Source organism: Raphanus sativus, chromosome 5, assembly GCF_000801105.2.
Source record: "Raphanus sativus cultivar WK10039 chromosome 5, ASM80110v3, whole genome shotgun sequence".
Taxonomy (NCBI): domain Eukaryota; kingdom Viridiplantae; phylum Streptophyta; class Magnoliopsida; order Brassicales; family Brassicaceae; genus Raphanus; species Raphanus sativus.
Genome location: NC_079515.1, coordinates 4,230,843 through 4,243,714, shown reverse-complemented (window position 1 = coordinate 4,243,714; position 12,872 = coordinate 4,230,843). Strand labels below are relative to the sequence as shown.

General features: G+C 30.1%; 1 protein-coding gene across 3 annotated transcripts; it reads left to right on the top strand.

The window, feature by feature from the left end:
• Window positions 1–3,737: 3,737 nt before the first annotated feature.
• On the top strand, window positions 3,738–6,553 carry LOC108835861 (B3 domain-containing protein At3g11580). Of its 3 annotated transcripts, none has more exons than XM_057011035.1 (4): window positions 3,738–4,631; window positions 5,410–5,570; window positions 5,955–6,092; window positions 6,320–6,553. In XM_057011035.1, exons 1-3 carry the CDS (start codon window positions 4,067–4,069, stop codon window positions 6,090–6,092), a joined length of 864 nt encoding a protein of 287 aa, XP_056867015.1. In that variant the 5' UTR covers window positions 3,738–4,066; the 3' UTR covers window positions 6,320–6,553. The 3 variants fall into 3 exon arrangements, with proteins under 3 accessions (XP_056867015.1, XP_056867017.1, XP_056867016.1); XM_057011037.1 differs by having other exon boundaries at window positions 3,748–4,631; window positions 6,046–6,092; XM_057011036.1 differs by lacking the exon at window positions 5,955–6,092 and having other exon boundaries at window positions 3,757–4,631.
• The last annotated feature ends 6,319 nt before the right edge of the window (window positions 6,554–12,872 follow it).

Here is a 12,872-nt window from a genome sequence, read left to right as displayed (position 1 = left end):
TAAGAACAATGCATGAAAAAGTAATTATCTAAGTTGGTCTTTTTTTTTTTTTTTGAACACAACTTTTTTAAAAACAAATTATCAAAAAATTTAAACGAACGTCTTACTGATCAAAGCCTTTTTTTTTCGTTTTTCCCTTTTATTTATGAATTGCAACCCAGATATTATAATTTTGTTTTTTTTTAAAAGAAAACCTGTAAACGACGCAAGTATTAATTTCACACATCGGTGCTTCCGTTGTTCAAATTACTTCTATCAAATAGTTTTTAAAGAAATATCAAATTATCGAAAGAAAAGTATATACTAGTAAGTAGTAACGAAGCTAATTCTTCAAAGAAAGAAAAACTCCACTACGTACAAGCTTTCAGAATTCAGATCTTTGCCGGCTACGTAGCATTCGTTGGAAGTTTGTTTTTGTTTCGAGTTATTCTAATAAAAGAAAATAGCTAGCATTATAGTTGAAATGATTATTTTGGTGAGAAAGCTGTGTGACCGTTTATGAGACGGGTGACGTACCTAATGAAGCTATAATGTTTGTTGAAAGGGGGATTAATGTGATTAGGAGGCTTGTTGAAAAGACTGTTCATAAAGTAGAGCAAATTAAAATTAGTTTACAAAAAAAAATAGAGCAGATTAAAATTAGCATATGTTCTTTAATATCAAACATTAACACTATTTTCTTTTCTTGCAATGTAGCCATTTTGCAAACGTGGTTGATCGATGAGCGATTAAATCTCCACTTTTAGATTATATCCTTTACATCTCTATATAATTTAAAGATATTAATTCAGACACAAGACTTGAGCGCATCATAAATCAGTGGAAATTGAGAACCTACAACATGCTCTTACGTAATGTCTTGGGAGGAACTTATTCTTTAGGCTTTCCCAAAAAAAACTTATTATTAATTAGGAAATTATTGTTGAACGAATATCACTGGTATTATTATTATTATTATTATTATTATTATTATTATTATTATTATTATTATTATTATTATTATTATTATTATTATTATTATAATCTGGTTCTAGTAATCTTTCTGCAAGGAAACTAAGAAACATATAGAAATGTGTAAACACCAATGATAGAGTCCTGAAAGCAGGTGACATCTCATGGTCATATAATTGTACAGATGACAAGATATTCAATAAAACGACACTTGGAAAAGTTCGACGAAAATATAGAAGATCGGACCATGTACGTAACGTTTTTTCTTTGAAATTTTGTACGTACCACTTGCACCTCCAATTAAGTCGTATATATATCTATTTATTTGTTTTCTCACTAAACAATTTTCTTGAATTACGACTTAATTAATATGGTAACGACATGAAATTTACCCCATTCGTTAAACAAGAAATACATCTCTATTAATTTGGTCTTCTCTTGGATGTCTTCAAGATGTGCTGGGGGATAGAAGTATTATAGGACTTGGTATCACTGAGAACGCTTCAGTGGAGGAAGTGATTTTTAATCATCGTAGTAGAAGACATAAATTGGCTGTATTAAATGATGTGGAGGGAGAGATTACAGAACTGAGAAGCAGACATAACGAAGAAGATGATATCTCTTTATGGAGGCAAGATGAGCATCGATATGACAAAAAAGACGTGGCTGCATATGAGACAGGAACAACCAGTCTGTGAGTGGAATAAGGGAGTGTGGTTTCCCCAATCCACTCCTAAATATTCATTTATGTAATGGGTGGCTGCGAAAGGAAGATTGCAAACTTGTGACAGAATACAGAAGTGGAATGGTTCAATAAATGCAGAGTGTGTGTTATGTCAAGAAGAGAGGGAGACTTGTGAGCACTTATTCTTTAAGTGTAGATATTCAGGCAGAATATGGAAGGAGCTGATTGGAGGTATTATGAAGGAAGATTTCACTTTGGAATGGAATGGTATTCTAGCTCTGATTTCACAATCAAGATCTAGATTCAATCCCACAGAGCTCTTCCTAATTCGATATTCATTTCAAGTGCTATTACATAGTATCTGGCGGGAGAGAAATTCTCGAAGACATAATGAGCAGCCAAGAGCAGAAGAGGTGTTGATAAAATGTGTGGACAAACTGATACGATTGAAGTTTTTATCAGTTAAGGGAAAGGGACACAAGTATCTAGAGGAGGGCTTGTGCATATGGTTTGGCTCAAGAGTTTCATAGCTGTTTTTGAAGAATGGAGTAAGATTCTATCAGCTAAAGGAAAGGGTAAACAGTTTGAAATTGGATTGATCTCAAGGGATGGAACAAGAGCTTGAAGAAACAATTTGGTTTTCTAGTTTTGAAGACAGAAAAGTGAAGGAGTAGTAGACTTTGTCTATAATATTGTTTCCTAGCTATGAGATTCTTACCTCTTTTTTTTTTGTAAACCGATTCTTACTTTTTTTTCCCATTAGAGTTTTGTCTCAATAAGATTTTCTCTAATGAAGGTTTTAGGAGAATCTCATGGCATTTCCAAACTTGACTTGTGTCACATGGTCAAGTTTGAGGGTAGGGGGAATTGGAGGTTGAAGTAGTTGCTTTTGAAAAGGTTAGCTTAGCAAGTTGAGAAAGAGAAAGAGTTATGCCTTAAAATTTTTTTTGAGTTTGTTCTATTTAGTAGTTTCAAATTTAAAGCACTAGTTGTAAAAAAGTTTTGTTTGAATAAAATTTTACATTCATTCAAAAAAAAAATACATCTCCATTTTTCAAAAAAAAGAAAGAAATACATCTCTGTTAGACCAAAAACAAAATCTATACAATACTAATGTAATATCAAATGAGAGATATTGTAATGGTTTTGAAAGTGAAGACATCAAGATTCTTTGGAAAAAGGACCAAATTAGTTGAAGACATATCAGGGATATTTTCATGGTAGTTTTTTGTTTGTACTTTTACTCACTACATCGCGACTACTCTACTGTTATCCAAAATGAATATCTTGGTGATATTATATGTTGGGGTTATATGTAGTTTATCTCTGCATGATGAGTATTAATAGGCATTGATGGTGGTGGTTGTTCAATATTGTAAACAATAAAAAGAGAAACATAGCCACAAAGTCAAGTCCATTTCACAAATAGTTTATCAAGTCTTTATCCTTCTCGATTATGAAATGATTAGAAGAAAAAAAAATAAAAAATGTGTGAGAGGGAGAAAGGGAAAGGAACATAAGGGAAGGTATGAAGTAGAAGTGAAGGTGCATGCGATGGTGTGTCGGAAAGACAAAAGCACATGCTCCACAACTTGAACTTCTCACTTGCGTCAGGGTTAAGTATCCTCTGTACCTTCTTACTTTTACTTGTTAAGTACCACCTCACTTTTCAGCCGTTGGTTCCTGTTAGGAGATCTTAAAGAAATCACCTTAAATGGACAGTTAATTTTTTTTTGTATATATATTTATTGTTAAACATGTAAATTTTTGTATTATCATGTATGTAATAATTCATTTTATCAAATTAAACTTTGTATACGCTGACGTCATTACGGAAGTTATTAACAGACGAATAAAGTAATCACCAAACTTGGTTGTCCTGTATCCCTTTTATTTTGTACACAAGTTTATATTTAACCATAGAAGTTCATGAACGAGATAAAGTCATTATGAAGAATACTTACATTAAGACAAAGCCACAATAACTTTATAAATAACTTTATAACATGTTGGGATCCAATGCCATTTAAAACAAGGTTTCATCAAACAATGACTAAAACAATTCAATACTATATAACATGAACTGCAAGAAAAAAATGGAACTGCAAGAAAAAAAGGAAATTCAATTAAATAATGATTGAAAAGAAATATCATCACGCAAAACCTTAAAAGTACTATCGATGTCGTATCCTCCTCCTCTTCATGTACATGAAAATAGTTTTTTTTTTCTTTTAGCATCAAAATAGTTCCCACAGTTTTCACATCAACTTAACCATTTTCACATTTTCAGAATTTTCACTTTTTCTGTTACCTTCGTATAATACTATATTTAGTACCATTACCCATCTCTCTTTCACCACCAAACCTCTGCGCATCCTCTCTGTTCTCTCTCTCTCTCTCTTTCTCACTCTCCAAGAAAACAATCACAAAATGTCAGTCAACCATAGCTCAAGAGACATCCACCACAACACTCACTCGTCGTTGCACAACGACCATAGAGAGTCTTTGTTCGAGAAGTCACTCACACCAAGCGACGTCGGAAAGCTAAACCGTTTAGTCATACCAAAACAACACGCCGAGAGATACCTCCCTCTCAATAATAACGGCGGCGGAGGTGACGACGTGACGGCGGAGTCTACGGAGAAAGGGGTGCTTCTCAGCTTCGAGGATGAGTCAGGCAAGAGCTGGAAATTCAGATACTCGTACTGGAACAGTAGTCAAAGCTACGTGTTGACCAAAGGATGGAGCAGGTACGTCAAAGACAAGCACCTCAACGCGGGCGACGTCGTTTTATTCCAACGGCACCGTTTTGATATCCATAGGCTCTTCATTGGCTGGCGGAGACGCGGCGAGGCTTCTTCCGCCGTCTCCACCGTGTCTCAAGATGCTCGAGGTGACACGACCGCGTACTGGAGCGGTTTGACTACACCTTATCGTCAAGTACACGCGTCAACTAGTTCTTACCCTAACATCCACCAAGAGTATTCACATTATGGTAAAACTCTTTTATCTTTTTTTCTCGAATTTTCTTGTTTGTTTGTTTCTTATTTATATGTCAGATTTATACTCTTTCTGTTTGTTTTCTTAAAGATATTTGTCCTATATTAATTTTTTCTTCTCAAAAATATATTTTCTTGACTTTTATAATATATCCTAGATTATTAATTTTGTCCATTGTGTGTTTAGATTGTTATACTGATTCACATGGTGTGTATAAGAGAACATTCATCTTTAAAAAGCGAAATGTTTTATTTTCTTCTATGACTCTTCCGTTCTTGTAGTTTTAATTATAAAGATTTTTCTTATCAATTTATTTGTTTAAAATAGTAAATATTTTCCAAAATGAGGGCTCGATCCATCCATGAAATAAATATAAAGCACAAACTTTGAGAGCTCAACCATTTTAGCTGGTGAAGTTTCTTTTCTTATAAATCTTGTCGGAATTAAATTATTTTATTTATCCTAAAATATGTGACGATTAGTTTAGTTGCGTGTATATGCACGTAAAATAACAACCTGAGATAACATTTTGTTTATATACAGACATCTCTTTGTTTTATTGTCATATATATGTCTTTTTAATTCTGGACAAGAAAATAACCCCGAGAATTTCAATAACCTTCCCCAAGTTGTAACTAATCCGTTACACCCTCGTAAGGAGAACCGTCCAATCCACTTAGACTACCGTGTTCATTATTTCTTCCTTTTAATTCATTTTAAAATATACGTAACTAAAAGAGACGCAAACGTGTTTTGACGGTGGAAAATTGTAGGCGCTGTCGCTGAGACACCGACGGTAGTTGCAGGGAGCTCGAGGACCGTGAGGCTATTTGGAGTTAACCTCGAATGTCATGGTGACGTTGTTGAGCCACCACCGTGTCCTGACGCGTACAACGGCCAACACATTTACTATTACCCAACTCCTCATCCCATGGTAAATAAAATTTTCATTGTTGTCATATTCTGTTTGCTGACGTTGGTACGTGCATGCTACTATGTGAATGAAAATGATATAAAATTGAATTTTGATTAAGTACTATAAAACAGATGTCGTGGCTGTTTCTAGAGATGAGACAGATGAAATTAGTATTATTAAAATAGACATGGTAGAGCTACTGTTTAATAAATAATAGTATAAAGATGGAATCAGGGAGAATAATACTACACATGACTGTAAACGCACATGGCCGATTTGTTGATAACTTGTAGCCTACCATGATTTTGAATTTTCTTCTGTAGCCTACTTTTTTTCAGAAGTCAAAGTTTAATTTATCAATCTTATGTATGCCTCAACTATCTAATTTACCATTCTGATTAGTTTGGCACCGTCATGTCTTTGTACAAGTCAAAGACTAATGCTAAAACTGTCGTTTCAATGTTACTTGGATGGACTTGTATCGGTAATGCAGCATTGATGGTAGATAGCTGGAATATAGTACATCCAGTCAAAGTTTAAGTAAGCATTAAAAATCATGAATAAAATCTTTGAGCCGAATAATAGATTTTATATTGTTTGAAAATAATTGAAAATTCTAACACATACTTATATTATTGAAAGAGCTCATAAAAATGGGAATTTAAAGCTATATTATACTGAATATGTTAACATCACTCTCTTACAATTTTATGAAGAAAATAATGCGAATAATAACAGAATAATTGTGTGTTGGTTTTGTGAAACAGAGTATCTCATTTGCTGGAGAAGCAATGGAGCAGGTAGGAGATGGACGAGGTTGATGATATCCAGAAATAAGTGACAACTTTAGTTTAACTTTAGATTGTGAGCCTCCATACTTAAAGAGAAAAAAACAAAAAGGAGGAGAACTAATAATATCAGTAACTTCGTTATTTATTTATTTATTTACTATTCGACTAACTTGAAAACATATATGAAAAACAGAGAGGATATTTTTCTCTTACATTTGTGGCAGAGATTTTAAAAAGAAGTAAATAAGGGTTATTACTTAATGCCTGAGAATCTGAAATAATTCAATGAAGCTAGCTTGCAGGAAGTCATTTGGGAACTTGTATCATGTCTGTGCATATGTATAATGAATTAATGACTCAATGATGATGAAATATTATTTGGTAAGTGTTGAGATTCATGGGATGATCAGATTACAAGATGAAAAGAGTGTGGGCCTAAAAATTATTAAAGAAGAGTGCATAGCATGTGTGTAAAATGGATATTACATTGCCTTTTCAATCTGGTCCAAAGCAAAACCTAAGGACCATTTTATTCTATTAACTCTACTTTTGTTTCTCTATTGTTTTGTTGTTATTATTAGTTTCATCGCAAAGAAAGTGTAGAAGGAATCTCTGAATCAATTTTACAAGATACTTTGACAAAAATAAGTTTAGGTCCCAATTGTTTCTTTGAGTTTTCGTTTGCGGTTCTATGATAGAATATAACATGGTAACGTAATTGCAAACGCAAACTCAAACGAAACGATCGGTACTTTTGTTCTCTATTCTCCTTCGAGTTTCTATTCAGATATAACTCACCTTTCTGTGGTTCCTTCACTGCTTGCTCTTCGAATGTTTTCATACCCACCAGTTCAATCTTTTATTATAGCTTAAAAAAACTAACCATCTCTTTCATTATGCAACCATACTTTGTATTTTACACGGACAAAACTTGTAAATATAACCACGTTGAACATCAGAACTAAATCATTAAGTTAATGTATAGCTTTGTACTCCCTCCGTTTCTTTTAAATATGATGTTTTAAAAGGTTTTAATTCAATTCGTACGATGTTTTGTAACTTTTTAAGTAAAATTATTAAAATATTAATTAAAATATATAAAATAATGTATATTTCTGTCTTATTTGTATAGAATAGTAATGATTAATTATTTTTAGTTATTTTTTGTTGTAATCAAGTAGTTTTAACAAAAATAATTTATTTTTTAATCTGTGCATGTTATTCTAAAGGACAAGACTTAGGTTCACCCCTGTGGTGAACCTTTAAATTCACCATACCATTTATGACCAATAAAAATGACATGTAGATAATTAAATAAAACATATTAAATTTATTTTAAAATAGTTAAAAAACAATAATGACAATTCTAAACTACAAATCTTAATTTTTAAATCCTAAACATTAATTTCTAAATCCAAATCGTATACCCTAAATCAAAATTCTATACCCTAAACCCAAATCCTAGACCATGACCCCAAACCTAAATTCTATACCCTAAACCCAAACCCAAATTCTAAACCTTAAACCCAAACCATAAATCTTAAATCTAAATCAAGTACCCTAAACCCAAACCTTATACCCTAAACCCAAATTCTATACCCTAAACCCAGATCGTAAACCCTAAACCCAAACCGTATATCCTAAACCCAAATCCTAGACCTTAAATCCAAACCGTAAATCCTAAAATTTTAATTTTAATTTAGGATTTACAGTTTGGATTTAAGATCTAGGATTTGGGTTTAGGGTATACGGTTTGGGTTTAGGGTATACGGTTTAGGTTTAGGGTCTAGGATTTGGATTTAGAATATTAGATTTAGATTTAAGATTTATGGTTTGGGTTTAGGGTCTAAGATTTGGGTTTAGGGTATAGGATTTTGGTTTAGGGTATAGAGTTTGGATTTAGAAATTAATATTTAGGGTTTAAAAATTAAGATTTGTGGTTTAGAATTGACATTATTCTTTTTTAATTATTTTAAAATAAATTTATAATGTTTTATTTAATTATCTACATATCATTTTTATTGGTCATAAATGGTGTGGTGAATTTAAAGGTTCACCACAGGGGGTGAACCTAAGTCTTGTCCTATTCTAAAACATAGTACAAAATAAATTGAAAGAGTGGGGTGATAATTTCAATCTCTGAAAAAAGTGAAGCCCTAGCCGTCAAGAGAAAAAAAGAGAGATTTTTCATATTTTCAAGCCGATGATCGGAGGCTTCTTCAGCTCCGACATCGGCTTGTTTAATTCGTTTTACATCTCTTTTTTGGATTTGTTTTATTTCCAGTCGCTGTTTTATTGCCAATTTATTTTGAATCTGGCAAGGTTTTTTATTGTTCTTTCGTATGCTTCTTCCAATTGGTTTGGAAAGATAAAACTTTCGGTTCAGTTGAACTGTTTAGAAAAGTTAATTGACAGATCTACTGCGGATGGTGGCGACGGGTCTTACCGGCTTCAATCGTTGATGGTTCTTCATTCGATGGTGATGGAGTTCTTGCTGCAAACTATGGTTACTTCGAAATGCAGCATGAAGTTCTATGGAACGGTAATCTCTTTGACTCTGATAATAGAGCAAAATAGAGAGTTGTCTTATCTCGGTGGCTCCTACTGGAGTAATAAAAAGAGAATGACAATCGTTTTCAACTCACTCTGAAGCGTGGTGCTTTTGGATTAATATGAAGGTTATCTCCTTTGAGGTTCGTCTATTCCAAAAGCAAATATGAAGCTTTTATATGAAAAATTTTTAGTCATCCATACGCAAAATAGATGTGTTAGTTTATTTTGGATCCCTACTGGTGTATCATTTTTCTATGTTGTTTTACTAGTTCTCATTGTTTAGAACTTTTTGCCTTGAAGGCTAATAATACAATTCAGTGAAAAAAAAAAAAAAATTGAAAGAGTATTGTTCAGATGATCGATCTTAAACATTAACGAACTAATGAAATCAAAATAGATGGAATAAGATATATATATGTAACTAGATCATGACCCGCCCGGTCGGACGGGTTCTTATTCTTTTGCAAATGCGGATTGTGTTTTTTTATTGTCACGTAAACTTTGCTATAAAACTTGTGTTTTGATTTTTTTTTAGATTGGGTTGTTTTTTATTCTTTTGCAAAAGCGGATTGTGTTTTTTTATTGTCACTGTAGAATTTGCTATAAACTTGTGTTTTATTTTTTTTGTATATTATGAATTTAAATGATTGAAAATAATTATTACATAATTGCTCAGTGAATTTTATTCTATTGACGTCTAATATATTTTCTGTAATGGTTTAAAACATTTTCAGATATATATTATATTTAATTTTGGTTTGTTTTCAGGACAAAGTTATAAATATAAAACTATACAAATATTATTATACTATGTAATATATAAAACTATGTTTTTATATTTGTATTAGAAAAATAATCAGGACCAACTTAATTCATAAACACCAATATTTGTGATAAATACCAAATCACATTATAAGTCACTGAGATATTATGCATTATTGAAACGACTTGGAGAAAAAGGTTTGCCATAAACGATTTTATTGAAATGAATGTAATACCTGGATATTGCCTAATCTATAATAGATAAATGTAATACCTGCACGGATTTATCTTTTGCTTCAAGAAATTTATATATATGTTTTATATTATTTTAAATTACATAGTTTTGAATTGTATAATACTTAGTCTGTGTGATGTATTTAATTTTATTGGAAGTATATGTATTTAAAGTTGTCCATGGGTGGAATATAAATATAAACTCGCTGACACTTCAAAACGGACAAATCCAAAACATAATATCTTATTTTTAGTATAAACGAAATAAAATATACGGACTTGAGAATTGTAAAATGATCAAATAGAAATAAAATATACAGACTTATAAGATGTAAAATGATCTGCTATAAAATTTGTGAAAACTTTATTGATATTTGAATATAAATGGACTGTATTTTAATGTAAACTACACTTGGCCTAATGATATATTGGTTTTCTATATAAAATTTGGGTTAAAGTAATAATGAGCTAGTTCAAAATAAAAATTTGGGCTTGCATATTTACATATAAGATTACAATCTAAATATAAGTTATGTATTTTCCTTTTATCTTGAATCTTCCTTGAATTCAGAGATTAAAATAAAAGAAATATCTTAACTAATAATTTTGATCATTTATTTTCGGAATATAATATATACAAACTTTCCTATCAAATAAAGATTTTTATTTAAAAATTTTGGGGAAAAATGTTTACCACTCATTCACGTTTAAAAATAAGATAAATACCAACTTCATAACCGAAAAAACAATTACTATTTCCAAATGGTTGGACTGTAATGTTCAACATGATGTATAGGAACTTCTAAAATAATATCTTTTATTTTATGGTTTAATCATAAAAAAGACTATAAGAGAGATTATAAATAAGAAAGATTTTAAATCATATTGAAAACTGCTTGAATTTTGAACTATGTAGGTTAATAATTAATAGTTAATAAGATAGATATAACGTAATTAAACTATAGTATAAAATAAACACCGTAAAACGTTTTTATGCTGTCACACAGATTTATAATATAATATGTTAATCGATGTATTATTAAAAATCTATCTTATAGTATGTTAGTAATCTATATTATACTATAATATGTTAGTGTAATACGTTAGTGGATGTATGTAGCTTATAATATAATATTAAGTAATATAAGGAAACATGGGTGGCTGTATAATAATTAAGTGATGGTTGTTATAAATAATGGTTGCTAAATCGGAGTATAAAAAAGGACGTCTAATAATATGGGTTAGTATAGCATTAATAGCATTAATTTAATGAGGTCCAATTTAAAAATCTATCTAGAAGAAGTTGCAATGTTTCTGTTTTAATAAGATAGATTACTTTTAAAATTGAAAATTTTCGTTCCATTTATTCATTATCAAAACTATAGAAGAATGTTTAGAACATTTTTCTTTGTATGTTTTTTGATTTTGTGGGATTTTTTTGCCATATAAAGATCCATTTTATTTCTAATTTGTCACCTCTATGCTAGTTTGGGTGCATAACCGGTCCTGAAATTTCCAGGACCTTATCTGAAATAAAAATATATTTTCAGTTTTATCTGAATACTAGATTTGACCCGCCCTTAGAAGGGCGGGTATATTTTTTTTTTTACATTTTTTATAAATTTAATTTTTATATTTATGTTTTTATTTACGTTTTTTCATTATATAATATCAATATACTAAAACAGGAATATGACCTATTGATATATGTGTGGTCAAATTATTTTACGATAATTATTAAAACCTCTTATTAATTATTTAAAAGAAATATTATACAAAGAAAAATATAAATATGATTAAAACATAAATATAAAATTAAATTTCTAAAATATGTAAAACAAAAAAATATACCAGCTCTTTTAAAGGCGAATCCGAATCTAGTCAATACTATTAAAATAGAAACATAACATATTGATATATGTATGATAAAACTATTTTAATACAATGATTAAAACCTCCTATTAATTATTTAAGAGAAATGTTATACAATGAAAAACACAAATATGACTAAACATATAAATATAAAAATTAAATTTCTAAAAGAATATAAAACTAAAAAATATAAAAAGGCGGGTCCAAATGTAGAAATCTATTTAAAACCCGTTAAACTAAAATCTGTAGAATATCGGATCATGATAATAATTTTTAATTTTAAATTTAGTTGTTTAGTTTTAGTTTTAATTTTATTTTTTAAAGAAACATAATTTTTATGTTTGTGTGTTTGTATAATCATATTCTGTATGATATGAATTTAATAGAATAGATAAGTTTTGTAAGTATGTACATGTATCATATGGTAAGGCTTCGTCTTTTTGTCAATATTGAGTCCAAATTATTTGTTTTTTTTATTTGAACATAAAACAGGAATATATGGAAGTTACGAACGGTTAACAATATTCGAAGCCCAAATTATCGTTTCATATGCCGAGGGAAGTTACGAACGGTTAACAATGCTCTAAAGGACCTTTTATTAATTGGTCATACAGGATAATTAATAGAATAGATTTTGACCCGCCCTTAAAAGGGCGGGTAAATTTTTTGTTTTACATCTTTTAAAAGTTTAATTTTTATATTTGTGTTTTTAATTATTTTTGTTTTTAATTTGTATAATATCTTTTTAAAATGATTTATAAGAGGCTTTAATAATTATAATCTTTGTATAATATCTTTTTAGCCAGTTACGTGATTAGTGACCATGATTAAGAAATTAAGAAATATAATTATGCAGTAATGGGTGTTCACAAAAAATACGATATCAAATCATATTGAATCATACGCCCTTTTGAGCCGTTACGTGATTAATAGCCAGTTATATATATATTTTATAACTCCCATATGTTCTCAAGTTAAAGTTATAAAAATATATTTATATTAAAAAACTTATACATGATTTAAAATTTAAATTATTATTTTTAAATTCATGTATTTGTCAGATTGATGAAATAAGTTAGAGGTGGTTATACGTTTGTTGGACACCACT

What these genes read in the sequence shown, in the direction of transcription:
- LOC108835861 (XM_057011035.1), top strand. Translation starts at nt 4,067, where the DNA reads ATGTCAGTCAACCATAGCTCAAGAGACATCCACCACAACACTCACTCG. An exon ending in CCAAGAGTATTCACATTATG is followed by an intron (nt 4,632 to 5,409) that starts GTAAAACTCTTT and finishes GGAAAATTGTAG; the next exon opens with GCGCTGTCGCTGAGACACCG. An exon ending in ACCCAACTCCTCATCCCATG is followed by an intron (nt 5,571 to 5,954) that starts GTAAATAAAATT and finishes CATTCTGATTAG; the next exon opens with TTTGGCACCGTCATGTCTTT.